This window comes from Silurus aristotelis (assembly GCF_946808225.1).
Source record: "Silurus aristotelis genome assembly, chromosome: 13".
NCBI lineage: Eukaryota > Metazoa > Chordata > Actinopteri > Siluriformes > Siluridae > Silurus > Silurus aristotelis.
Window position 1 is genome coordinate 8,838,232 of NC_139586.1, and position 27,978 is coordinate 8,866,209.

Below are 27,978 nucleotides of genomic sequence, written 5' to 3' on the forward strand. Positions count from 1 at the left end.
AGTTGCCCCTGACATTTTTACCTCTGTTACCTATAAAAAAATAAATAACAAAGACTAAAAAGCTTTAAATTCTCTTTATCTGAGTGTGTTAATTTCAAATAATGCATTGTACATCATCATTAACCTGCGGCTAATCCGATATCAGAGCCTAGATGGAGGGATTTGAAGTTGTGTGGCACACAGCAAAAGAGTTCATTATTCAGGCTCTGCTGTTCTATGAAAAATGATTAAAAGCACACATTATCATGTTGGTTATTAGAAGAGTGTCTAGGCCCTCCCAGTGTTTGTACTCTACTCTCCAAATGAAGCAGCATGACAATAATGTACCCATTTGCCTCCTCCCTTAGTTCAAATCCTAACCCCGAAGGCCGTTTAAAGCATCCCGGTTCTACAGGAACTGACTAATTATGACTTTGATGTCAAACAATTTAATTGCCCCTCGTGGTTACTTGACTGGCTGATGTTGACTGAGTGAGAGGAGGCATTTTCTATGCAGAATCAGAACTCCGGATAATTCCAAACCCCTTTCCCACGATTCGTTGAAATGCTAAAAAAAAGTGCTAAGTCCAATTGTGCAGCTTACTGTATTCTGGACACATGATAATGACGTTCCCACGCACAGTGGACTTAAAGCCCCACCGAGAGTGAGTGGGAAGCTCCGTTCTCTCTCTGGGGCTTTCCATTGGTTAAGAGCTCGGGCGCTCTGTTTCCACGCCAACGTAGAGCTTCATTGATGACCTCATTGAGCAGATGTCGCAAGATGGCAGCCAGGTGAAAAAAGTGAACAGAACGAGTGGCGTCCCACACATACAAACAACTTGCTCTTTCTTACTACGTGTACACCCTACAGGGCCTTGGGAATGGTTAGGGATGAGTGTGTAAGCGAGAGTGAGAGAAGCATGTGATGGAGAGAAAGAGAGAGAGAGATGGTGAGAATGAGAGAAAGTACTTTTACACTAACAAAGTGGTAGCACAGAGTCTGCGTGGGCTGCCTGCTAGCTGTCATTCGAGATGGAGCAGAGCTGCAGATAGATGCTGAGCTGCAGGATCCTGTTTGCTTCACCATGTTACTGCAGGCATGCACTAAATCAGGGCTTTGAATTAACTTATAGATCTTTTTTTTATGTTTGTGGATGCAGAGTTTTTAGAACTGACATCTTTTGGAAACCTGAGAATTTTACAACTGGAACATTATAACTGGGAGGCTTGTGTTGAAAACTATATGCAGTTTATTATACGTGTGTGTATGTATGTATGCATATATATATATATATATATATATATATATATATATACAGTGAGGAAAATAAGTATTTGAACACCCTGCTATTTTGCAAGTTCTCCCACTTAAAAATCATGGAGGGGTCTGAAATTGTCATCGTAGGTGCATGTCCACTGTGAGAGACATAATCTAAAAAAAAAAATCCAGAAATCACAATGTATGATTTTTAAACTATTTATTTGTATGATACAGCTGCAAATAAGTATTTGAACACCGGTCTATCAACTAGAATTCTGACCCTCAAAGACCTGTTAGTCTGCCTTTAAAATGTCCACCTCCACTACATTTATTATTCTAAATTATATGCACCTGTTTGAGGTCGTTTGCTGCATAAAGACACCTGTACACCCCATACAATCAGTAAGAATCCAACTACTAACATGGCCAAGACCAAAGAGCTGTCCAAAGACACTAGAGACAAAATTGTACACCTCCACAAGGCTGGAAAGGGCTACGGGGAAATTGCCAAGCAGCTTGGTGAAAAAAGGTCCACTGTTGGAGCAATCATTAGAAAATGGAAGAAGCTAAACATGACTGTCAGTCTCCCTTGGACTGGGGCTCCATGCAAGATCTCACCTCGTGGGGTCTCAATGATCCTAAGGAAAGTGAGAAACTACAGCCCAGAACTACACGGGAGGAGCTGGTCAATGACCTGAAAAGAGCTGGGACCACCGTTTCCAAGGTTACTGTTGGTAATACACTAAGACGTCATGGTTTGAAATCATGCATGGCACGGAAGGTTCCCCTGCTTAAACCAGGACATGTCCAGGCACGTCTTAAGTTTGCCAATGACCATTTGGATGATCCAGAGGAGTCATGGGAGAAAGTCATGTGGTCAGATGAGACCAAAATAGAACTTTTGGGTCATAATGCCACTACACGTGTTTGGAGCAAGAAGAATGATGAGTACCATCCCAAGAACACCATCCCTACTGTGAAGCATGGTGGTGGTAGCATCATGCTTTGGGGGTGTTTTTCTGCACATGGGACAGGGCGACTGCACTGTATTAAGGAGAGGATGACCGGGGCCATGTATTGCGAGATTTTGGGGAACAACCTCCTTCCCTCAGTTAGAGCATTGAAAATGGGTCGAGGCTGGGTCTTCCAACATGACAATGACCTGAAGCACACAGCCAGGATAACCAAGGAGTGGCTCTGTAAGAAGCATATCAAGGTTCTGGCGTGGCCTAGCCAGTCTCCAGACCTAAACCCAATAGAGAATCTTTGGAGGGAGCTCAAACGCCATGTTTTTCAGCGACAGGCCAGAAACCTGACTGATCTAGAGAAGATCTGTGTGGAGGAGTGGGCCAAAATCCCTCCTGCAGTGTGTGCAAACCTGGTGAAAAACTACAGGAAACGTTTGACCTCTGTAATTGCAAATAAAGGCTACTGTACCAAATATTAACATTGACTTTCCCAGGTGTTCAAATACTTATTTGCAGCTGTATCATACAAATAAATAGTTAAAAAATCATACATTGTGATTTCTGGATTTTTTTTTTTAGATTATGTCTCTCACAGTGGACATGCACCTACGATGACAATTTCAGACCCCTCCATGATTTCTAAGTGGGGGAACTTGCAAAATAGCAGGGTGTTCAAATACTTATTTTCCTCACTGTATATATATATATATATATATACTTCCCGTGGGCTCACCACCTGCAGGAGGGAACATAAGGGACGGTGCTGTGAGGATTGGGCAGCAGTCGAAGGCGGGGGCCTGCTTAGACTGCTGCCCCCGCGACCCGAATTACGGATAAGCGGGAGAAAATGAATGAATGAATGAATGAATATATATATATATATATATATATAAAATATGTAATTCCTGGACTATAAAGCGCACCCATATATAAGCCGCACCCACAGAATTTTACGAATATTTTTATTTTTGACATGAATAAGCCGCACCTGTCTATAAGCCGTTAGTGTCTACACTAATGTACTTTACACAGGCTTTAACGAAATATACGTTACACGGTGTGACGGGTGAAATATGTTGCGCTTCCTTTAGGAGCATAGCGGTATTTTGGGAATAGCATGCCAGAAGTGAGCTCTCCCTTCACCCTGACTTAACGCATTACAACGGCTTGCATCTAAACAGTAGTCTACCAAAAACGTCATTGTTCACTGTCTTCCTTCTTCCTTTCACAACTATTTCTCTCGGGAGATTATCTTTTGGCATCGTCGTGCGTTTAAGAAAAAAGTTTTTTCTCCCCAAGCCGTGCAGCTCAGAACACAGGTGAGGTGCGTTTCGGGAAAATTTCATTGGTTTAATGTTATGGGGTTCAGTTTTTTAGCTTGAAGTTTGTGAAACCAGAAAAAAACCCAGGAAAAATTCATAAATTAGCCGCTTCATTGTTTAAGCCTCGGGGTTCAAAACGTGGGAAAAACGTAGCCGCTTATAGTCCGAAAAATACAGTGTGTGTGTGTGTGTGTGTGTGTAAAAAAAAAAAAAAAAAATATATATATATATATATATATATATATATATATATATATATATATATATATATATATATATATATATATATATATATATATATATTGTACTGATTGTACAACTATATATATATTATATAAAACACGCACACACAGATAATTTTAAAATGCCTGCTTATTTAAACATTATATAAAAGAATGTTTTATAATATTTAATTTTAAAATAATATGGAATAAATCAAATGAATGCAAAAACAAATTTTGTTATATTGATTACATTGGCACAAATAAAATTGATTAAACAGAATGAAATACACGAAAAGATTTAATAGTTCACCCTTCTTAGACCCCATTTGGTTAATACAGATGTGTGTTTGTGTGTGTGTGTGTGTGTGTGTGTGTTTTACATTCAATTTTCTAAAGATATGATCTACTTCATTCTTTCCATCTTTCATCCATTCACTCCCTCAGTATGTAGAATTGTCAAGATTTTCTCCTTTTAAGAGAAATTCTTGTAACAGGCTATAGCGCTAGTGTTAGCTGCTAACCTGAAGGGGCTATGAATTCTTTAGCCGTTTCAAAACAAGTCTTGTGCGTGAATAAATCCGGTATGGAGTAAGTAGCCAAACTGATACTGCACTAACTTTAGTTTCTTTTTATTATCCCTTGCATTGTTGTGTATGTTTTTAGTTTAATAATAATAGACGCACTCCGAGTGATTGCGGTCCGCCACTTAATACATACTGAAAAATATCGGTACGAATATGTGTTCGTTACACCCCTAAATATATATACGTATATGGTACAGCTACTTTTTTCAGATACTGTGTCACACAGCATAACCGAATCCTTCCTATATTTATAGGAAGAGGCAATTTGACTGAAGGGCCGAAAAGCATGCTTTATTCCAGTTGCCCATCTGTAAACTTGTCAGGGTACATCATAACCAATATACTGTTTAACCGTTGTGAAGTATCTAACTTTGTGGAGAAGTCTTTCGTGTTGGAAACTGCCACATGGAACTTCTCATGAATGGAAATATGCACAGACAGACTGTCTCTCTCATGATTCTGAAGCTTGTTCGCCAGAAAAGTGTAATATAGAATATACAGAGATGCTGTCGAATGGATTTGCAGGTTGTGTAAGTACCGTGATGTACAGGGTCAATTTAAATCGGTCGATGCAAACTTCTTGTTTCACCTTCACACAGAAAATGGTATGAGTACAATCAGTGAATTTGCATTGATTTTCATTTAACAGATTTTCTTCTAAAGTCTCTTATGGTCATGTGATATTCCCATGCTTAATATTTTGTGCTAGATGCAGTTCACACTTGCACTAAGAACACCCCGCCCCTGGTTCACACAACGTTTGTGTACCTGTTTAAAAGAAAAACACATAACACACTGTCTTAGTGTCAGCCAGTGCCATTAAGTCTCATTACTTCAGCCCCCAAAGACCAAGTGACAGCTTTTACACTGATAATACGGTGAATATATCTCAAGCTGTGGTGCTTTTCTGTGTATTTTGGGGGGCTGGGGGAGGAAGCGTTCTGTATCTTTAACAAATTTAGTTGAGCCACACTTCTCCATCCACTCGTCCTCCTGCCCCAACGACAAAAAAAAAAAAATCGAATTCCTCCTCCAGTGGCAGGCGGGCAGTCGTGCAAGCTAAGCACATCAGTGAAAATAGGCATACAAGCCGCCGCCTATAAATTTCCCCAAAGTCTGATTGGAGGTGGAATGAGATCATTAAGGTCAGCGTGAGGCTTGCGTGGACCTAAAGCACATGGTGATGGACTGTTCATGCTGTTGACTGACTGCGGCAATAAGCCGCCTTTCGCACCCTAAGTCGCCGGGCTCCTGACAGCTTGCGCTAAAATAATAGGTCGTTTGTTTTCCACGCTGCACTAACGTCTAATCAAAAACCATCTTCCAGCTCCTGCGGAGCGAATATTCAGAACTTCATTAAAAGTTCTTTGATTTGAATTCTCACCTCGACAATGCTCCCGACTCCAGAGCGTAGGCTCCGTGCGTATTTTTTGTATGCTGCGGAAAAAGCGGTAGGAAAAAACCCAGCTGTTTAGTGGATGTTGTTTTGTGCCAATGTGCAAAATGTGCTGCTGTTCAGGAAATTCACCAACCAGAAGTCAAAGTTCCGTGTAATGGACTCAAATAGTGCAGAGGAGCGGAAGAGTAAGAAATGCCCATGTCCTTTGGACGTGTGTGAAATTTAAGGACTAAAAAGGTCAGAAATGCACCCAAGAAAGAAAAAAAAAAACCCTTTTCTGTGAAATTACCAAAGATACAAAGAAGTCATACATTCTAAGAAGACACCCCAGCCTTAGTGTTTCTTTAGAAATCTTTAGAAACTTAATCTGAGTTTTTAAAAGGAGCAAAGGTGTTTAATTGGTAATGACCCTATGCATGTTTCGCAGAAAATCCATTAAGGCTGCAGAATACAGCTGTTATTCAATTAGAATCAAAGGCTGATGTTTTCTCTTTCGGTTTGTGCAGGTGGGAACATAACAGTCACAATAGATCTGAGATGGTTGGATCCTGTTTCAGGTGAACAGTGATTGCAGCAAACACACAAAGTAAAGCATAATCTAAGAAACCGAACTAAACGTGCAAATACCAAAAGCGTATTACAGGTTGGGATTCTTTATTTATTTATTTATTGCAGGTGGGAGCTAAAAGACAGAGCCTTAGCACTGCAGAAATAGGATGTGTTCTGGAAATCGCACACGAAATGATTTAAACCGGCTTTTAGAGCAAATATTTATAATATGGGTTTATTTAACAGCACTGCAGTGTTCACCATAATCAGGTGGTATTATATTTTTTCTCATTTCTGACCATTAAATGAAACATTTAATCAACTGCCCTAAACACACTTTGTTGTTGTTGTTTATTAGACGTGTGTGAAACCAAACCACAGATGAATTGAATCCTTCTGTGAATGAAGGATTCATTCATTCAAAAAATAAAGAAATGTTGAGACACCTGACTTTTCCAGCCAGATGCGGTTCTTCCCCAAACTGTCAGCACAAAGTTGTTTCAGCATTTATATCATGTTCATCTGGTCCACTTTAGCATGCAGTATGCACACTTGACCTGCACAGCAATATGTGGTTCTTCGCCAAACTTTTACCACAAAGTTTGAGGCACACAGTTGCATAAGATGTAATGCAGTAAGCAAACGGCAGTCTTTATGATTCATGTATTTTAAATACGAATTTCGAATATAAAATAGGATTTGGTCATTGGTGTTTGATAGGGTTGCCGAAAATGCCTTTATATTTTGTATCAAAATACTTGTTTTGCATTTTTTGTATAATACTTTGTAAAAGGTTTACAGTACACGACGACATCATAAAAATGATTGGTGTCTAATCAATAATTTGCCCAAAATTGTTGAGATCAGACCAGAAAATCGATGGTAGAAGGTGGTGAAGGTAAGAAACGTGCAAGCTGCCAGCGTTCAAATAGGCGTCCAATGATCTATAAATAAATATTTGATTGCCGAATATTGTACCCTACTCGAAGTAGCTGTTTTGTCGAATCAGAATTTTGCATACCATTGCATGAATGAGGACATATTATATTTCTGATTAAAAATTAAATGATTGATTAGTTAGAAACCAGTTGCTATGAATGCAGGTGCCATCAGTTGTCTTCTTATGAATGACTTGTTCGTTATTGAGTCAGTGTTGCCGATGTGTCCTTTGTTACCAGACACCAAGTAACTAAATTAGGATACAATTTTGAGTCATTCGCAAACTGTTAAACAATAAACTGTTAGTTACTTTAAAACTAACCTTCACAGAGAAATGTATGTGAATATTCGATCTGTTAACTGGTTGCATATGTCAGATTTATTGCGTGACTCATCCAGAGAAAAGCTGCTGCTGTCAAACATTGTTTACTTAATCAACCGAGTGAGTCTGATGGTGAAGGTGATCAAATAGGCCAATTGATGGAAAGTTTGTGAAGAGATTTCATGCTTCCTTGTAAAATACATTTGTAGTATTTTTAAAATACAAAAATACAGTAGTTTATTTTGATACATGGTGTGACTGCTGTATTGTGTAGTTTATTTTGATACACTTAAGGTATTTGGTATTTTATTTGAAAATAGGTTTTGATGTATCCTTGCACAACCCTGAATGCAATAGCATTACTTTTTATCTTCACTTGAATTAGGAGACCCAAACCTGTTCCTGCATGGAAATACCCCTGTGCATATGGTTTACATGGGTTGGAGTGGAAAATCTCTGATCTCTCAAGAGCTCTGACCTCAACCCTACTGAATACCTTTGGGATGAATTGGAACACTGACTGCAACCCAGGCTTTCTCACCACACCTAAATCAGTACCTGATTTTACTTGTGCACAATGAGCTGAATGAGCACGAATCTTCACAAGCGCACTCCAAAATCCAGTGGCACATCTTCCCAAAAATCTGAAGCTTAATATAACAGCACACTTTCAATCACCAAGGCATAAAAATACATGTAAAATCTTTCAAACTGAAAATGTGCCACTGACCCCTCTTAAGTGTTCTTTACTATGATGTAGTTATGCTGGAAAAAGAATCTAAATGTGTCTAATGTTGCAGGTTGATTGTTTTCTGTTTGGTTATTTATATATTTATTTATTTGCTGTTTTATTCCGCCTGCGTCCGCTGTACATGAAGCGAAGGGGCGCGGGGCAGAGAGAATGGAGAACTACTTACCGCATGCACTTTTTCACTCGAAAAGGTATTCCGATAATGCGCGTTCAACTATCTCTTTCTTACTCCAGCCCACCCCTTATATCATTTCTGACACACGCTTTCTCATTACAGACTCAGTGGTTTATTATTTACCAGCCAAATCAGCCGTATGCCTGGCTTTCCATTTCTCCTTCCATAATCAAAATATTTGGCTCGCCTGCCCGTGGTGAGGTCCAGCCTGTAGTTTTTCTTTCTGCTCCATTGTAGAAAACCTCCCAGCGTTTTTATAGTGTAATAAACAATACAACACCCAATCAATGCAGCGGGTTTTTCATTTCAGGCCTCTTGTTTATTCGTTTGCCTAATTATTTTAGGATGCCACTTGCATCCAAATGGACGCCTTCTATTCGTTCGCTCCTGCCAATAAACAGCCATTTTATTGTGAAATATGGAGTGCAAAGGGCAGAAATTAGACCAAGGCCAAGATAAGGCCGAGAGAAAGATAAATAAAAGCGCATCAGATAAATCAGGTGATAATTTCGAAGCGCTTTCACTAATTATCTGACAGCTCAGTAAGACAAATGGAACTCGCTCTAGAGGATCTAAGAACAGGGTTGTAAATGATTATGCCATGACATGATATTACATATGATGAATATGCTGATCGATACTTGGTTCTGGTTCAGTGGTAGTTCTTTTGTAGCATATGATGTGTCCAGTACCAATAATTATACAATATACTGCAACTCTAAAAGCTAAGCTCGGTGTATTTTTTTTATTTTTATTTCACGATAAGTTATCAAAGGAAAGCCACAGAGATGACAATCTGTGTTCTCTCTCTCTCTCTTTCTCTTTCTTTGAGACAAGCACTTTCTTATTCCTCTCTCAGGGTTTATACATATTTTGGAAAAGTATGAAAAAGTATAGAATTTTATTTGAGTGATTTTGAGATTTGGATTATTATGGGGGAAAAAAAACCCACAGAGTATTAAAAAAATGTATGTTTTCATATTGCCCTATTCGGTTTTTCGAAATATAAAATGAAGAATTTTTGTAAAAAAAAATATTTTTTTTTATAAAACAAAGACTACACTACTTCAGATACATTTTAAAATGGCGTTTTTGTCTACAAACGCTTCACGTCCACACTTACGTTTTCATTCGTTTCCCAAAAGCTGCTCATCCACATTGAAAACATCTGAAAACACTTATGTCCTTGTATATTGCATAAGCAAAATATAATACGCTTCGATCTGTGTAATTTCCTCCTGCCGCCTACATACTGTCTGGCTTTTTGAAACGTCATGGCAATGACTAAAAATGTGTTATTGTTTTCTAAAAGCGTTCTTTTGCACAAAAGGGAAAATGTGTTTCTTTTAAACGAAACCGTATTAGTGCGGACATGGTCAAAAGGTGTTTTTTGTGGAGTAGACTTTAAAAGATCGGTGCTAGACGAGATCTGCACAGCTGTGATTGGTTGTTGCGTTCTGAGGCAGTAGTTGCCATGACATTACAACGTAAAAACATGGGAAAAATCTGAGATGCCGACATGAAAACGTATGGAATTTTGAAAGGAAAAATGTGTAGGAACTCTGCTCACGCTCCACTTTTTAAACACACTTCTTGATTTAATTTTAATATAAACTTGTGGGATAATAAGTAGGTAAATCTTGTTGGTATCTGTACCAAGAGAAAAGGCATTTCTGCCCATGAGTCTGACCATGTCTTGGCATTTGACTTGGCGTAGCAGAAAGCCTTTACAATATTAAGGCCAGAGAGCAGGTCACTCTAAATTGTTTCTTATTCAGCCTCTGTGTTCGGACATAGCCGCTACTGTAGGTTGCTCCGGAAACTCTAAATCCCCCATGTCTGCTACTGAATGATCTGCTTGTTAGGAAGCTTGGAGCAGACCGTTCTTTAGTCTGTGTGTGGCTCTACAGTAATGTTCAGCACAAGTGTCCTGTTGTCTGTGAATATAAACCCTATTTTGTTGCTGTGGGAGTTGGTGGTGGCTCATTCGTTTTAGCGCGCTAAATGAAGGACAGATCTGAACGCGGCTGTCTCTGTGTCTGCTGAAGCGGTTATAAATGTACTTGTCTTGCTCATTAAGGCATGTTTCCTGTGGAGAATATAAAAATAGATTTTATACGTTTGCAAGGGTGAAATATGTCCTTGTACTTGAGTAAGAAGTTAAAATATGCTGGGAAGTATTCAAGTTTTGTCTTCTTTGCATGTTGTTTGTATACAGTATTATGCTAATTAATGTTTGTCTCCATAGATTATGCTTGCTTTTGGCCTTGTATCAGCTGAGTGAAAACAAATCTGAAAATAAGTGTTTCCTTTATTTACAGGTTTCTATGATTCCTGTATTTTCATAACTGAAACCCTGCACAGTTAAAGCCCTATTATAGCATCTCTCCTCCAATTGACCCTCCTTTGAAGCTGCATCGATGTCAGTGAGTTCAGAGCTTCTCTTAAACTAACCGGGTCTCAGCGGTCAGCATGATAGATGCGGCGTCATATAGCTGAGCTCTGATTCTGGAACATTCCGCTTGATGGCAGTCGTGCAGGACCGTAACGCTCAATAAAGCTGCACTCCCCATCTGCCTCTATCCAGGCACTAATGAATTCTTTTTTATTTCCTGCAGGATATAGACCTGGGGCCTCAGCGGACTTGATTTATCTGTCCACAACCGGTCGTGAATGGCTAGCATGGAGAACGGCTGCGTGGATAGGACGTGACCTGCTGAACAGCGTGTGGTGAAGATGTTGCCTTGCCACGCATAGCATCCAATGAAGGAACCCTTGCCATGCGAAGAACCACTGGACGCTTCAAGAGTCCTACGTTCCGAAGGTGCAACCTCCCGACTGTTTTGAGCGTAACCAGTCGAAGGATATAGTGGATATAAAACCAGTGTTGGAGCTTGTATCACTGTGGGGAGGGGAGGGGAATTAGTGAACTATGCTTGGCCAGCTCGGTCAGCCCTGGAGTGCCATGCAGTTACGGCTGGATATGGGCGCCAGCTTGGAGCTGCCCTCCCTACTGTGGGTGCTGGCCGTGGCGCTACAGACTTGGATGGGTGCTGCAGAGAAGCTGGACGAGTTGGACCCCGTGGTGACCACGACATACGGCAAGCTGAGGGGCTTCAAGAAAGAACTCAACAACGAGATCCTGGGGCCCGTGATCCAGTTCCTGGGCGTGCCCTATGCGGCACCCCCTACCGGGGAGAGGCGATTTCAGCCCCCCGAGCCGCCCTTGCCCTGGCACAACATCCGCAACGCCACACACTTTGGCCCCGTGTGCCCCCAGAGTGTTGTGGAGGGCAGGCTACCTGATGTCATGTTGCCCGTTTGGTTCACCAACGGCCTGGAGGTGGTTTCGACCTATGTGCAGGAGCAGAGCGAAGACTGCCTATTTCTTAACATTTACGTGCCCACAGAGGATGGTGAGTGTTTGTGTGTGTGGCGGTGTGGATCCACAGATCCGTTTGTCTCGTCTTTGTATTTCCTTTGTGTGAGTGAACTTAGAAAAGCATGACCACTGCATGTCAACATGCATGCCACTGCTTTTATGTGTGTGTGGGAGGGTGGTGGGATTATGTGTGAAGTGAGTTGAGTGCCTTTATAGACAAATATGTAAGTGTGAACGTGTGCGTAAGAGTGGCTGTACATGTCTCCTAACCTACTTTGCCATACCTTTGCGCAAGTACACCCCCATGTGCCATAGCACGTCCATTTATTTAGGTGAAGCTGGTTCCTTCTCAATTCCTGCCTCTCTCACTTTCACTTTTCTGCCAGCAGTTTATAATGTGTCTATTGCGTGTGCTGGCACAATGAGCTAAGATCATAGAGTGAGAACCTCATTTAGAGTAATAATGATGATGATGATGATGATGCTAATGATGAATTGGAAGACAGTGAGAGCAGCTCTCCATGTTAACCTCTTTTCCTTCCTCGTCTCAGTGATATTTGCATGCTCCCACTGTCTGTATCGGAGCTCCATGTTATTCTTTAGTCTTTTATTCGTTTTTGCAGTCAAAAGAATATCCAAGGAATGTGCCAGGAAACCGGGCAAGAAAATATGTAGAAAAGGAGGTATGTATGCACTGACATGATAATAATAAAAAAAATAAAACAATAAAAAAAGACAAGACAAAAAAGATCTCCCCTCCATCCCACAGTTCTTAAAAAAAAAAAAAAAAACAACGACCTGAGCTCAAGATCTCAGTTCATTGATTGGCATCATTGATTCCATCTATAAGGAGTTAAACAGGACCATGCCCACTCTTAAATTGGATGAGTGCACGTTGAACTTGCAAAATGTAATCTCAATTAAAAGAGACGTTATCTGAATTCCATTGGCTTACACTAGCGAAATCGATAATGGCTTCATCAAGATAATGACCGACACACACTCCATTCCCTGGGTTCCTCCCACACGGCATGGCCTGCAACCGTGTCTACTGACCTCCCTCTTGACATAACCTCTATGATGAATGTAGTTGTCTACGATTTCACTTTGACCTTTCATGCTATGACATGCCAAAAAAGATAAATAAAAAAAAATAAAAAAACATGGCTGAGAATCTGACATGTAAACAGAGATGGCAGATGGAGCGGAGATGGCTGTGGTCCAACTTCCTGTTCTGCCTGTTTTCGTTTAACCTCCACCCTTCATCCACCCCCTGCAACATCGAGGTTAACATTCCCCTCTTCTATTTTGACCTTTTCTGTCCTCTCCCTTACTTCTCTAATCCGCACTAATCAAATATTTCCTCCTTCAACACACTCAGCATTCATTAGGACACAGGCCTTTTAAAATCCACCGGCTTCCTTCACCTATAAAACTCTGTGTGTTTGTCAGAGCTATCTGTTTGCAGAGTTTTGGCAGCTGGTGAAATTAGCCCGTGCGCCGAGACGGATTAGCATTTCACATGATCAGATCAATTGAAATGAAAACAAAAGAAAAGAGAGATAGAGTGGAGATCAATGGGGAGACTCACAGTGTTGTCTTGTTTGTGTTCAGCGTGTTCTGTCTACAATGTGTCTTACTATATTGTGATGTATAGTCTTTAATGTGACAGAGTTCCACTGTTCACAGCTAAATGTTTGTAATGCATCAGCACTGTTCAACTTCTGCTGTTCATTTGCCTGATTCCAGGTGTAGAAAAAGCCATTCACGGATCACTGTGTCTTCACGATCATAAATCAGACCTGATACGGGGTCAGAAAACTGACCCACTTTGAGTGAATAATGAGAAATTATTTTGTTTTGCAGAATGTGAACAAACTGCAAACTAACTCATGTTTTTTTTTTCCCCTGCTCTTATTTTTTGTACTGTCAGGTTTTATTCATTCAATCGAAAATATCCTCAAACATATCACAAAGACTTTGTTGATGTAATGTTTAAATGAGTGTAAATGAGATTAGTGCTAATTGGTGGTTGATGTTAAATCTAGCCCCTAGGCATTAGATGAAGCACACACTGATTATTTTAAACACACGATGCTGCATGAAATTAGTTTTTTTATTTTTTGCAGTTTTGACAGGTTATAAAGAGGTGGATTTTATTTTACAGGGGCTTGTCTTTCCTCCCCTTACATATTTGATATTGACAGTTTAGTGGATATATTATATGTGTTGTTATATAATGTTCTCTACAGTGGACTGGGGTATTATTAAGGGATTGTTTCTGGAAGTCTGATAAAAAAAAAAAAAAGAACTTAGTACATTTCTGGAAGCCTGAAATAATGAGCTTTATGCTAATGATAATTGGAAAGAGGAGCTGCATAATTAGGTTAATAACAAGTACATTTGAGGAATGTTGGGAAAAGCCTAAACATGACCAATTTATAAAGTAAAAGCAAAGTAAGTGTGTGTGTGTGTGTGTGTGTGTGTGTGTGTGTGTGTGTGTGTGTGTATATGTATATATATATATATATATATATATATATATATATATATATATATATATATATATATATATATATATATATATATATTAGGGATGCAAAATTTTCGGCCGAAAATCGCCCAAAAGTACATTTTCGGTTTTTGGCCGAAAGACTTTGATCACCGAAAAAACGCGGCCGAAAGAGTTTGTTGTGATGACGCAAACAGAAACCGCTGCCTGCGCGTGCTTGTCTGAAGCAACGTGTCTGCGGCGTGGACGTATTTCAGTATATCTGAGAAAGACCCACGGATAGCGATTTGCAAAACATGCAATGCCGAAATCTCGTCTGCAAAAACTTTCTCCACGTCGGATTTAATTTATCACCTGAAATCCAAACATCCCGATTGCTATGCTGAACATGAGAGAAACACGGTACAGAAAAGCAAAACCCCTCCGAGCATGCGCACTCCGTCTGTGGCGGACGTTTTTGAAAAGGCAGGAAGTTTCCCAGTGATGTTGTATCTTTAAGCAGTTGCACTTGTTCTGAATGCACTTTGTTTTTATGAAGGAACATATTTAATTTTACAACCTTTCAGCAGGCCAGAGGGCCTGTACATTATTATTTAATGTGCACATGAGTGCATTTAAGTTAAACATTTAAGTTTAAAATTTTATTTATTTCAGCCTGTGCATTGTTGCAATGTGCTATAAATAAATATTTTCATAATTTGTAATTAATTTATTCTTTGAAAATTTTATATTAATTTATGCAATTGAAATGCCTTGATTTTAGTAAGTTTAGTACACAGTCATAGCTATAAATAATATATTGGCATAATTTCTTTCGGTGTTTCGTTTTTCGTTTTTCGGCCTTGCTTTCCTCTTTTTCAGTTTTCGGTTTCGGCCCAGAATTTTCATTTCGGTGCATCCCTAATATATATATATATATATATATATATATATATATACAGTACAGACCAAAGGTTTGGACACACCTTATCATTCAAAGAGTTTTCTTTATTTTCATGACTATGAAAATTGTAGATTCACACTGAAGGCATCAAAACTATGAATGAACACATGTGGAATTATATATGGAATTATATACATAACAAAAAAGTGTGAAACAACTGAAAAATGTCATATTGTAGATTCTTCAAAGTAGCCACCTTTTGCTTTGATTACTGCTTTGCACACTCTTGGCATTCTCTTGATGAGCTTCAAGAGGTAGTCACCTGAAATGGTCTTCCAACAGTCTTGAAGGAGTTCCCCGAGAGATGCTTGGCACTTGTTGGCCCTTTTGCCTTCACTCTGCGGTCCAGCTCACCCCTAAACCATCTCGATTGGGTTCAGGTCCGGTGACTGTGGAGGCCAGGTCATCTGGCGCAGCACCCCAACACTCTCCTTCTTGGTCAAATAGCCCTTGATGCCTTCAGTGTGACTCTACAATTTTCATAGTCATGAAAATAAAGAAAACTCTTTGAATGAGAAGGTGTGTCCAAACTTTTGGTCTGTACTGTATATATGTATGTTTAAAACACTTGTTTGATAATTGATACTTTCATCGATACACTATATGGGCACACGTATTTGATTATAAGATCCATATGTGCTTTTTGAACATTGCATTCCACAGTTAGTTTCTATATTAACTTTCTTTCGGCTTCTCCTGTTAGGGGTCGCCACAGCGGACCATCGTTTTATTGGCACATGTTTTTACGCTTGATGCCCTTACTTAGCCCATTTGTCTGGGCTTGGGACCGGCAGTAAGGCTTGTGCAACCCTAATGGCTGGGGTTGGGTTCCTGACCAGTTTCTATATGCTGTTATAAAAACCTCCACTCTTTTAGGAATATGCTCCACTGTATTTTGGAGTTTGCTCTTAGATTTTTCTGCTCATTTTGACACAAGTGTGATCGTAAAGTCAGCTAATAATGTAAGGTGAGGAGGCCTGGGGTGCAGTCAGCGTTCCCATTCATCTCAAAAGTGTTTAGTAGGGTTGTGGTCAGAGCTCTATAGCAGGTCACTCAAGATCTTCCACTCCAACCCATGTAAACTATGGAGTGTTAGTTATCGAGATGGCTTTGTGCACAGGGACATTGCCGTGCTGGAACAGATTCGGGTCTCGTAGTTTAACTGAAGGGAAAATTTTATTCTGTACCTGGTGCAATTGTGGTATTAGTTTGGGCACGAACCAGCTCGCAATCAGATTAGTTAAAACAGCTTTTATGCAACATAGATTGTATGCTGCAAGCTCCTGCAGTGCTGATTGTGAAGGCTCTAGGCAGAATGATAAATTTGACCCTCGCAGCATGTGATGTAAAGGCTGAAATCGAATTGGATAAAAACTCCAACATAAGCAGACACTTCTTGTAGCAGTGCACCCAAGAGAAAATATATAAACCTAAGAGACTAGATTATTGGCAATTATTTAAAACTTGTTTTAAATAATTAATAAATAATTTTTGGACAAAAATACATTTAAAAATAAATCAGTGATTCTGATTGGTTTAGGCCAGCTGAGAAGGTCTCTAAGGTCTCTATTGACTAAAACTCAATTTCTAATTTTGGTAACATGACCACATTGAACAATATGTACCAAGTGGTATGTGTTGTGTGATGAAAGTACCCTCCCCCCCTCCCACATACACATACACTTACACTCTCTCTCTTTCTCAGTCACACTCTCTTTCTGTCCTAGTTTTGCGATGGTTGACAGGAGTCCTGTGGGAGGTGGGCTGTGATGCAGGCTTCCAACTGAGAACTGAGGCAGGAACGAATTCTTACAGCCACAGTCCCCCACCCCCTTTTCTCATTCTCTATTCTTTTTTCTTTTTCTACTGTTAGTGCATCTTCATCACCTTGTCTAGAGCCCCGTATCATACTGGGCTTAGGGCAGGTTAAGTCTTAAGAGTATTTAGAGGGGAAGTTAGGAGAAAGTTACTTCATTTACATTCAGCGAATGTCCTGCATGTGTAGTGATTCCGAAAGTCTTCCAACCCCTTCAATTCTTTTTCAATTTTTTATTTTTTTTTATGATACTGCCTAAAGCTAAAAATCTTTTAATATATAAACACTTGGCACTCTATAATGAGATTTGAGAAAACTTTTCAAATTGATTAAAAAGAACTAAAAAACTAAAATATTATATTTATATAAATACTTTTGCTAGGACACTTGAAATGAGCCTCAGGGACATCTTACTGTAGATATTTTGGATGATCATTGAGATGTCTTAACACTTTCATTGCAGTTCACCTATGGACATGAGTCGGAAAGACACACACCTGCTATATAAGGTCTATCTGCCGAAAATGCAGATCAAGCTGTGCGCTCGAATGTACTAGTGCAGAGCTCAGACAGGATTGTGTCGAGGCACCGATTTGGGAAAAGGCTGCACATTTTTTTTCTGCTGCACTAAAGGTTCCCAAGAGCACAGTGGCCTCCATAATTCTTAAATGGAAGGAATTTGGAACAAACAGGACTTTATGGAATAGGGAGAAATTAGCAAAAGGTCAACCATCACTGCAGCATTTCACTCATCTGGGGTTTATGGCTGTGCCCAGACAGAAGCCTCTTATTTCCTTTCTGCGAGACACATGAAACTTTTTTTTTATTTTAATTTTTATTTTTTGAATTATTATTATTATTATTATTATTATTATTATTATTATTATTATTATTATTATTATTATTTTCATTATAAGCAAATTCAAACTTTTTTTTTTTTTAATGGAGACGCAGATTAGATCTCCTCGGCCAGTATTTATACATTTAAAAAACAGTACAGACAACATTTGTAGTATATCTTCTTAAGCAGCAATACAATAGAAAGGAAATTTGGATATATTTTATGGCAGTCAATGTGTAGCTTGTATAGCAGTATAGATTTACTGTCCTCTGGAAATAACTCAACATTCAGCCATTATTGTCTAAATAACTGGCAACAAAAGCGAGTACACCCTAAGTGAGTACAGCTGTATGTTACTTACCCATGCAAAGCCACATGTTCTATTCATCATGTTCAAGTTTTTGTCTGCTTGACAGGACCATACATATTTAGGTATCTTGTATTAGAGCAGTGCTTTAAGTAAAATTCTCTCAAACTGATTACTGGATGTTCAACATGGGGCATCATGACAAAGGACTCTCTGAGGATTTAAGAATTAGAATTGTTGCTCTCCACAAAGATGCCTAGGTTATAAAAATATCAGTATTTAAGGAGGCTTTGCAAGGGTAGATCAAAAAAGTTAAGTCCTCGTGCTGTGCATCAGGTGCGGAAGCTGGCTTAAAAAAAAGAAAAGACACATGAGTATTGTCAGCATTGCTTTAGAAGTTGCAGAAGGTCGGCTTCTCAGACCATACTCTGTACACTGCATTAACGTGGTTTGCATGGCCGTCATCCCAGAAGGAAGCCTCTTCTGAAGCTGGTTCACCAGAAAGCCTGCAAACAGTCTGCTGAAGACAACCAGTTCAGCAGCATGAATTACTGAAACCATGTCTTGTGGTCTAATGGGGCCAAGATAAACTTGTTTGGCTCAGATGGTGTCCAGCATGTGTGGTCACACCCTGGTGAGGACTCAAAAATATTTTCTTGCCTACAGTCAAGCATGGTGGTGGTAGCATCATGGTCTGGGGCTGTATGAGTGCTGCTGGAACTGGGGAGCTGCGTTCATTAAGGAAAACATGATTCCAACATTTACTATGACATCCTGAAGCAGAACGTGATTCCCTCCCTTCAGAAACTGTGCTGAAAAGCAGGTTTTTTTCCAACATAAAAACGACCCTAAACACAACTGCCTCGCTGAAGACTGAAGGTGATGTAGTGGCCAAGTATGTCTCTAGACCTGAACCCTATTGAGCACCTGTGAGAAGTGCCATGTGTCTAACATCTAGCAGCTCCATGATGTCATTATTGAGGAGTAGAAAAGGATTCCAGCAACAACCTGTGCAGCTCTGGTGAATTCAATGCCCAAGAGCGTTAAGGCAGTGCCTGGATAAAAATGTTATTTACATTTTCTACACAGTTTTGGCATATTCACTTAGGGTGTACTTACTTTTGTTGCCAGCTGTTTTGACAAAAATTACTGTATGTTGAGATCTTTTCAGAGGAGAGTAAATCTATACTGCTATACAAGCTGCACATTGACTACTTTAGTATTTCCAAGTTTCCAAAGTATTTTCAAATTTCATTTTTAATGCATTATATATATATATATACACACACACCGACCAGGCATAATATTGTGAGCGGTGAAGTAAATAGCACTGATTATCTCTTCATCATCATGGCATCTGTTAGTGGGTGGGATATATTAGGCAGCAACTTAACATTTTGTCCTCAAAGTTGTGTAAGAAAAAGAAAAATAGTTTGACAAGGGGCTGAGTTGTGATGACTAGACGACTGGGTCAGAGCATCTCCAAAACTGCAGCTCTTGTTGGGTTTTCCCATTATGCAGTGGTCAGTATCTATCAAAAGTGGTCCAAGGAAGGAACAATGGAGAACCGGAGACAGGGTCATGAGCGGCCAAGGTTTGCTGATGCACGTGTTTTAGCTAATTGTCAAACAATTACACAATTCATCTGAAGGGAAACATTGCAACATGTCAGACATTTTAACAAGGAAGTCACAGACAAGCTGTTGTCTGTCCACGTATGATGCTGGGTCTAGACTGTGGACCCCTACTTTAAAGGAGTGCTATATATAATTAATTTGCTTTGGATTTATGTATTTAATGCATTTACAGCCCAGATCATGAGTTTGTAATTATATCAGCCTGTCAGACAAAGGTAATAAACTTATATTTAGCCTATGTATTATTTTCATATGACATCAAGCATCAGAATAGTACATAATAGTATAGTTACATGTGAGTTTTTTTTAGCTTTTATCCTGTAGTTCAGACTGAGGTGTGGAGAGGCCATTATGTGTGTGTGTGTGTGTGTGTGTGTGTTTTATTGTTTAGGAGGAATCCAGCAGGCAGGTGAATGTGGGTGGAGACAGTGGAATATTGAAAGTGCAGCATGATGCTGTTTGTCTCTTCCTGCCTCACTGCTGTCTGAGTCACCCAGAAAATCAAACATGAATTATTCCTGGGGCGATCAAAATGACCCGTTTCCCTAAGTCGATTTGGCTTACATTATAAATCCCTTGTGGAGGATGCAGCATTGTGAAAAGCGTGGCTTACCAAAGCCATCAGTCTGAATTATGAATTGGCAAACTACGGATTCTTTATTACAATATTTATTTTTGGAAACTGGTTACTTTGAGGGAAGGAAAAAAAAAAAAAAAGCTTAATTATGACTGATATGAAAATTCAGCAGGATGCGAACGGATGCGGTTAATGTAACATGCATGCAGTTTGACAACTGAACTGCAGAGAATGTTAAGAGTAATTATTTTGCACTTATACATTAGTAATGATATTGCATTTTTTTCATTGAAGTAAGTGTTCATGGATTCTGCCTGTGTTCTATTACATAGAAATTATATAAAGACACATTCACATTTCCTTTTCTCTTTCATTCTATATTATTTATCTGCATTGTTGTGTGTATTTATTATTAGCAGGCCTTTTTTTCCCGTTGTGGTCCAGGTTTTGAATCAATGCGGATTGTGTCGTGGGTTCAGGAGCGAAACGCCTTCTCATCACTGATATTACGGTTTAAACTGCACGTGTGGAAAACATTCTCAATGCTTGTGCACTTATTTGACTATTTATATAGCATTTTTGGACCCTGGATTATTCCTGCAATACTGTAATCGTTTTGCAGATGGTAATGGCACCCGTTTAAATCAGTAATAAGGAGGTGTGCTTTTGTTAGATTTGCTTACTATGCTAAATGCTATGACTCAATTAAGTGATGGCAAAAAAAAAAAAAAAAGCAGTTTGAAATGTTCGAGGTCACACTTCAACATTACACTTAACATTAGAATAAGAAAAGCTAATAACTCCAGTATGAAATGCAGCTAAACTACAAGTTGATTTGTAATATGAATATTTCTGGATTAGCTTGGCAGCTGCTTAAAAAAAATGCATTAGCATAGCACAGGAGGACTGAGGATTAGCCAGAGGGAAGAAAATCTGCGACTGAACACATGCTTTTTTTTTAAACGATTTTGCATAAAATCAGTTAGAAACTTGATATGTTAATTTTTTCTTTTTTTTTTCTTTTTTTTTTTTTTTTTTTTACATAAAGCTTCTATATATTGTGTTTGTCACCTAATGTAGAGATAGAGTTTGAAAAATCGCTTTACCCTAAAAATCATGATTAAAGGTAAACTGTTTTTGTCAGACAGCAGTTTAAATATCTTCATGCATGAAGTCCTCAGTTTCCACCACCCTGTATTAGAGGTGTATTGCCCGACTAGTCAGTTTTACCAATTGAACACATTCCGTCTTTAAAAGACAAAGTTATTGTTATATAAAAATAATCTGTATGTACCATAGTACATGTAAGTACCATGTAAGGGTGTACTTATGTACATATAGCTGAGAGCTCACAGCATGAAAAGCTCCGTTTATGAACAGAGTCATACTTATTGCTCAATAAACCGTAAGTGATACCGTGATTGCGCAATTTTAAATCATTCTATATCTGTATACAGTATAGTATAAAAAGCGCTTATGAGTAATTTGAGTCTGAACATCAGAGTTATTTCTGGACTTCTGTCAAGCTGTATGTATAAACATTTCAATGATGAAGTTATCCTCAGCCATTTCTATGATTTCTGGATGGTACCATCTACAGCAGGGGTCTCCAATCTTTTCCAGAAAGGGCCAGTGTGGGTGCAGGTTTTCATTCCAACCAATCAATGGTCACACCTGATAGTCATTTACAATGACGATCATTAGATTTGAACAGGTAGAATTTGGTGTGGACTCGCTTGGTTGGAATAAAAACCTGCACCCACACCGGCTCTTTCTGGAAAAGATTGGAGACCCCTGATCTACAGTAATCTCATGGTGACCTTTCCAATGTTTTGGGCATTTGAATTTGTTCATCTTTAATCTCGATTGTTTCGTGTCCGCTGCAATGCACAACTGATCCAAATCTAATTTGAGTGAGTGTGATTGGCTAATGATTAGATTTTTATTTCAGTTACTCAGGGATTCTGTTTTATTTAGCTTTAAAAGACAACAAAAATGGCTGCTTGAAGAATCCCTTTGGGAGCAGACAGAAACTGGGCTGAAAACAGCTGTAGGATTGACTTTGTAGTATGAAATATTTCCAGACAAACAAAGTAAATCTCACCTGTGTTCTTTACCGTCTGCCTGCACTTTTTCAGTGTCTGTCTCGCTGTTGTTGTTTTTTCTCCCTCTCTATAATCATATTAGTAGACTAGTGTGTGGTAATTTGAAGTTGAATGGAAGAGAGTGTAAATGAAAAGCTGGTGCTGGTGCTACGTATACTGGAACACTTTAGTGGCTAATCAGGTAAAAGAGTAGCTGTTTGGTGTTTGCCAGATAATTGGGATGGAAGAAGAGAAGTGGAACGTTCATACACGAAACACAAATATGCAGTAGTAGGTAGGCTAGCTTGGGAGTTAATTCAATAATGAACGATGTTGTGCTTTGATTGTGTGAAAGTGCTGGTGCTGAAGACTGCAGAGAGACGAGATAATACGCTCACTGGGTTTATGGCAGTTGAATTCACTGAGCCTTTTGCAGAACTCTTTAAAGAGAAAAAGCAGACCATCGGGCCACCCAGCCTGCCAGCGTATGGAACAAAAGAACAGATGACTTTTATTGCCTTTCTTAATGAAAAGAATCTTTTCTGCAGCAAGCAAACACGACCAATAAGACGAGCTTCGCTATCGGTAAGAATGAGGCAGTAACGATTGAAGCTTTGCAGTATTAAGCCTGCATCTCATTGCCGTTCCTCCGAGTGGACTTGTGTAATTGTGCTGTCACTCTGATAGAACTTGCAGAGTGAAGAGCGCTGCATTTTTGAATGTGCAAAAGTGGTTATTGGCGCTCCGCTGTCAACAAGCCTACATTCATTCAGCTGAACTATAGGAAACGGGTGCTAACGACAGTGCCAAGTCACCTTAATTACAGTTTAAGCTAAAATAGAGAGCGTCGGAAAAGACACAGACGGGCGTGCTGCACTTGGCCCCGTTCCCGGCCGAGCTCCGAGCGATTTCTCATAAAGCAAATGACAACTATTGAACTTGGAGGAGAGAGAGAGAACAAGAGAGGAATTGAAGCGACAAGCTGTTGCAGATGGTGAGTCTAACTAAATGCGTAGTTCACCTTGAGCTGGCAGTGAAAGGACAGCAATTGACCCAGTGCCTGCTTCAGGTTGGCCGTGCTTACCACAAACACACACACTCACACACACACACACACACACACACACACACACACGGCACAGGAAAGATGGAGTATCAGAGCTCGGAATATGATACATTCACTCGATCATGCAGTATGTGACCACAATAGCTCCTAAACAGAAAATATGACCTGTTATAATGCTATATAATGCGATATATATTCACATAATAGCTTACGCTGTAAATAAACACAGAACAAAACACACCATGGGATGCTGTTTAATGAACTAAGCATATGATAATTAAAAATTATTTTCCAATAACTGCAAAAAAAGCCTTATTCTTTTTCCAGATGCTGATGATATTCATTCATTCATTCATTCATTAATTTTCTCCCGCTTATCCGTAATTCAGGTCAGGGGGGCAGCAGTCTAAGCAGGCCCCCGCCTTCGACTGCTGCCCAATCCTCACAGCACCGTCCCTTACGGTCCCTCCTGCAGGTGGTGAGCCCACGGGAAGGCGGCCCCACGTCACTCCGACGTCACGGACCTTGATATTTTCCTCGTAAGGGACCCCCGGAGCATAGAGGGTTAAGGGCACGTTGTAGTTTTTATTTGTTTATCTTTATGTAGAATTTTCTTGGAACATCCACAGGATAGCAGAGCTACTAGTGTTTTAAAACTCCATTTCCTCACCAAACTCTTTTGTCTCTGTTGAGCTCATCAGCATTGAAGATGCCTACAAAAATGCTAAACATTACCTCAGTTTAAACTTAGGAAGTACATTTTAGTGAATGTTTCCTTGTTTATGTGGAGCATATGCTTTGCAACTCCCTGTGATTAAGCTGCTTTGGGTTGTTGTATAGCTTGCAGGCAGAACTAATGTCTGAACTGCTGTTAGAAAATGATTCAACATGTTCTGTCCAATCAGATTGAAAGCCTTCAACAGTGCAGTGTTATAAATGTATTTTGAAAATTGTGCAGAAATCCAGACATGCCTCAGCAGCTGTGGCTGCGAGTCTTTCTCTTTTATAATGTTTAATTAGTGCAAAAGAGAAAACCACTCCATCTTTTGGTTTCTTTACCTTTATTCCAAATTTAGCTGGATTTCAGTACTTGGTGTCAAAAGAAAGCTCATTAAAACAGGTCCAACAGTGTTTGTAGGGTCTGAAGGGCAGAGTAGAGTAAGATGAGTACCTACACTGTGAGAAATCATGATTTGGAAATATGTTTTAATATGTTTGCTGTGGCAAGACCAAACAAACCCTGCTGCATTGTAAATGAGAAAAAATAGAGTCAAATAAAAATCCTTATTTTAGAATGAACTCACCTTTAGCTCCTTGAGCATAGTGTCATTCCAACTCTCAAACTAGCTATTTATCAATTGTTTAAATATATTTTCTTCATATATATGTATTAAATTAGGGCCAGCAGGATCAGCTCATGTAGGCTTTTTTACATCATGAACTCAATGTTGCATAAAGGATGTTCCTTTAACCAATTAGACTGCGATTTGGTCACTCCAAGGCCGCCTAGTAGGTGTCCAGACATGTTGACATTTTCACGTCATAGCCTCCGCTAGTCAGAGCTAGCAACCCACATCTGCTCAAACTGCGCAAGCTCAGATATTTTTAAGTGGATTTAATAGTTGTTGTTTTTTTTTATTATTATTTTCATTTCACAATGGCTGATGGAGGAGAAGAAATTGATTCGGTCGTAGATACACTTACAAGGACATTTACAAGACGGACATTTCAAGAAAAGCTGGACATCGTGAGGAAAGGTCATCCCAAAAAAGGTCAAAACGGTTGTTAAGCTTTTTCATGAACCATTTATACTTTTACTTTTTCTTTCCTGTTGAATTTACACAAAAACACACAATTTGCCTTACTTTTAAATCCCTAGAAAAACGAAATGCACAGGAGAAAATGCACAAAAATGCATGAACAAACCCAGGGTAATTTTATGAGGTTAATATTGATGCCTCTGCTAGAGATGATGAATATGGTGCAGTCATGGCTGCAGTGAAAGGATACTGGAGAAAAGTGTGTTCACTGAATTTCTTGCTTTAGTAATAGCATTTATTCTTACTGTATGAGATACCTGTCTACGATGCAGCGTTCTGTTATATTGCGGGGGTTTTTTGTCAATATTGATGATTTCTATAGCCGTGGTGCCATAATGATGGTATTAAGCGGTGGATTGATTCAGGTAGTACACCACTGAAGGCCAAGGGGAAATGCACAACTTACCACTGCTTTATATATAGGCTAAAACTTTCATGATCCTTTTTTTCGTTTTGTTCATCTTATGGGGGATTCCATATGTGCGATTCGACACGTGTTTACTTGTTCTAGTTGTACTTCCTGGAGGCACTTTTCCCTGCTTTCTGTAACAAAATCAATAGACAATAAGATTGCTGGGCCTCTAACTAGTAAAGGATTCTTGCATTTTCCATACTGCACACCTCAATATTAACACACTATATTGCCAAAGGTTTGCGGACACCTGGTCATAAATATGGTATGTGCTTTTTGAGTATCGCATTCCACATTTAGTCCCAATTTGCCCTTAAAATTCCCTTAGCCCTTCTGGGAAGATATTCCACTACATTTTGGAGTGGACGTTTGTCCATCATCATCCACAATGGTGTGAGTAAAGCCAGGGGTGGTGAGGAGGCCTGGGGTGCAGTCAGTGTTAAAGGTGTTCAGTAGGGTTGAGATCAGAGCTCTATAGCAGGCCACTGAAGATCTTTCTCTAAAAATCATGTAAACCATATCTACAGGGAAGCTCGCTTTGTCCACAGGGGCATCACCATGCTGGAACAGGTTTGGGTTTCCAAGTTCAAGTGAAGGCAAAATTTTTATATACTGCATCCAAAGACATCTTATACAATTGAGTGCCTCCAGATTTGTGGTAGCAGTTTGGAGAAGAACCACATATGGCAGGAAAGGTCAGGTACCCCAATCATTTTCTCCATATTTATAATCTTGCATGTGAAATGCCCTCTTCAAATGATACTTTCCCACAAATATTATAATTGAGATGTATATTTGGGCTCGTCATTTTGCTGAGAGATGAATTTACAGCCTATTTTAATACTTGTTGCATGCAGTCCTATTTTATGGTGTACTTTTCCAAAAAAGATGATTTTTGTCATAGAGGGTGCCAATAAATTTGGAGTCAACTACTTGGCTCATCTGCATTCTTTACATTTGTAGCAGAGAGTCAATGCCAAGTGGTGTGCCTACCGGGGAAAGACTGAAAATGTGCACATGGTAAAGACTCATTGCCATCTATCCTTTTTGCATCCCAATGGGACGAGAATCAACGCCAAAATGTAGTACACTGCATCAGCACAGAATCAGGACATGAGTGTTAATTTATAATAGATAAAGGCTGAAGAGAGCTGGGAGGCGGAAAGGCTTGATGAGTGAGAACAGGATGGGTACATGAAAGTGTGAGAGGGTGCGAGAGAGGTAGTGAGCAGTGCCAGCAGTGATCACGTGACTCGGGTCAGCATACTTCTCGGAGGGACATCACCTTGAATATTAATGGCGGTAGGATGTTATCAATCCTCGAGAGAGAGGCAGTGTTTGGAAAGCCTGTAATGCTGCAGTTGCTCGATTTGGAGAGCTTCGCAATTATTTTAACGTGACAAGGAGGCAGGCTGTTTACTGCAGAATCGGAGAACATCGATACAAAAAGTATTAAGAGGAAAAAGATCACCAGTCTGATTAAGAACACTTAGCATCCAGAAAACGGATTGTGTGAGGGTGGAGCTCTTCAGTAATTCAGTCATCTAAGCAATGATTTGCTGTTTTTATTTTTTTTTAGCAGGGGGTTGGGGGGTGGTAAAGCAGAGAATGCTAACGCATAACTAATGGTTTATAATTGTTCCTTTAGCATTAAGTGATCCAAATATCTTCAAGAAATGGATGTGGATTTGTAAGCACACAGTTAGCATGGTCTATTCAGTTTTGTTTCATTTGTCTAGCGTTTTCAACAATAAACATTGTCTGAAAGCATCTATGCATAGACACCATGGATTTTAAAATTTTAATTTATATCTTATATACGTTTAGCCCTAATGAGTCAGCCAGTGGCAACAGTGGCAAGGGGAAACCTTGAGAGGAACCAGATGTTGAGGTGTGCTCTTAAGTGAATTGTTCATTGTTGGGTTAAACCTAGTCCAAAGCCCTTGATTGTTTATATTAATTACAGTTTAAATACATCTTCATAGTTCTTGAGTTGCTCTTCATGGATCTTTATGCTTTTCACATAGACCATCCTCAGCTACTCAAAGTGATCTTGAATTGAAGAGAACTTCAGTCCGGAAAGATGAAAGGGACAGAATCACCGGTCA

General features: G+C 39.4%; 1 protein-coding gene across 6 annotated transcripts in view; it reads left to right on the forward strand.

Moving 5' to 3' along the window:
* Positions 1–27,978, forward strand: part of nlgn1 (neuroligin 1) — a 281,252-nt gene that overhangs the window by 66,655 nt on the left and 186,619 nt on the right. For 4 of the 6 annotated variants that reach the window (XM_083558463.1, XM_083558465.1, XM_083558462.1 and 1 more), the window contains exon 2: positions 11,092–11,889. In XM_083558463.1, coding sequence (XP_083414589.1) covers positions 11,406–11,889 — 484 coding nt within the window. In that variant the 5' untranslated portion in view covers positions 11,092–11,405. Of the gene's footprint in view, positions 1–11,091; positions 11,890–12,478; positions 12,539–27,978 lie in introns of all 6 variants that reach the window. The other 2 variants (XM_083558461.1, XM_083558460.1) reach the window with 1 other exon arrangement.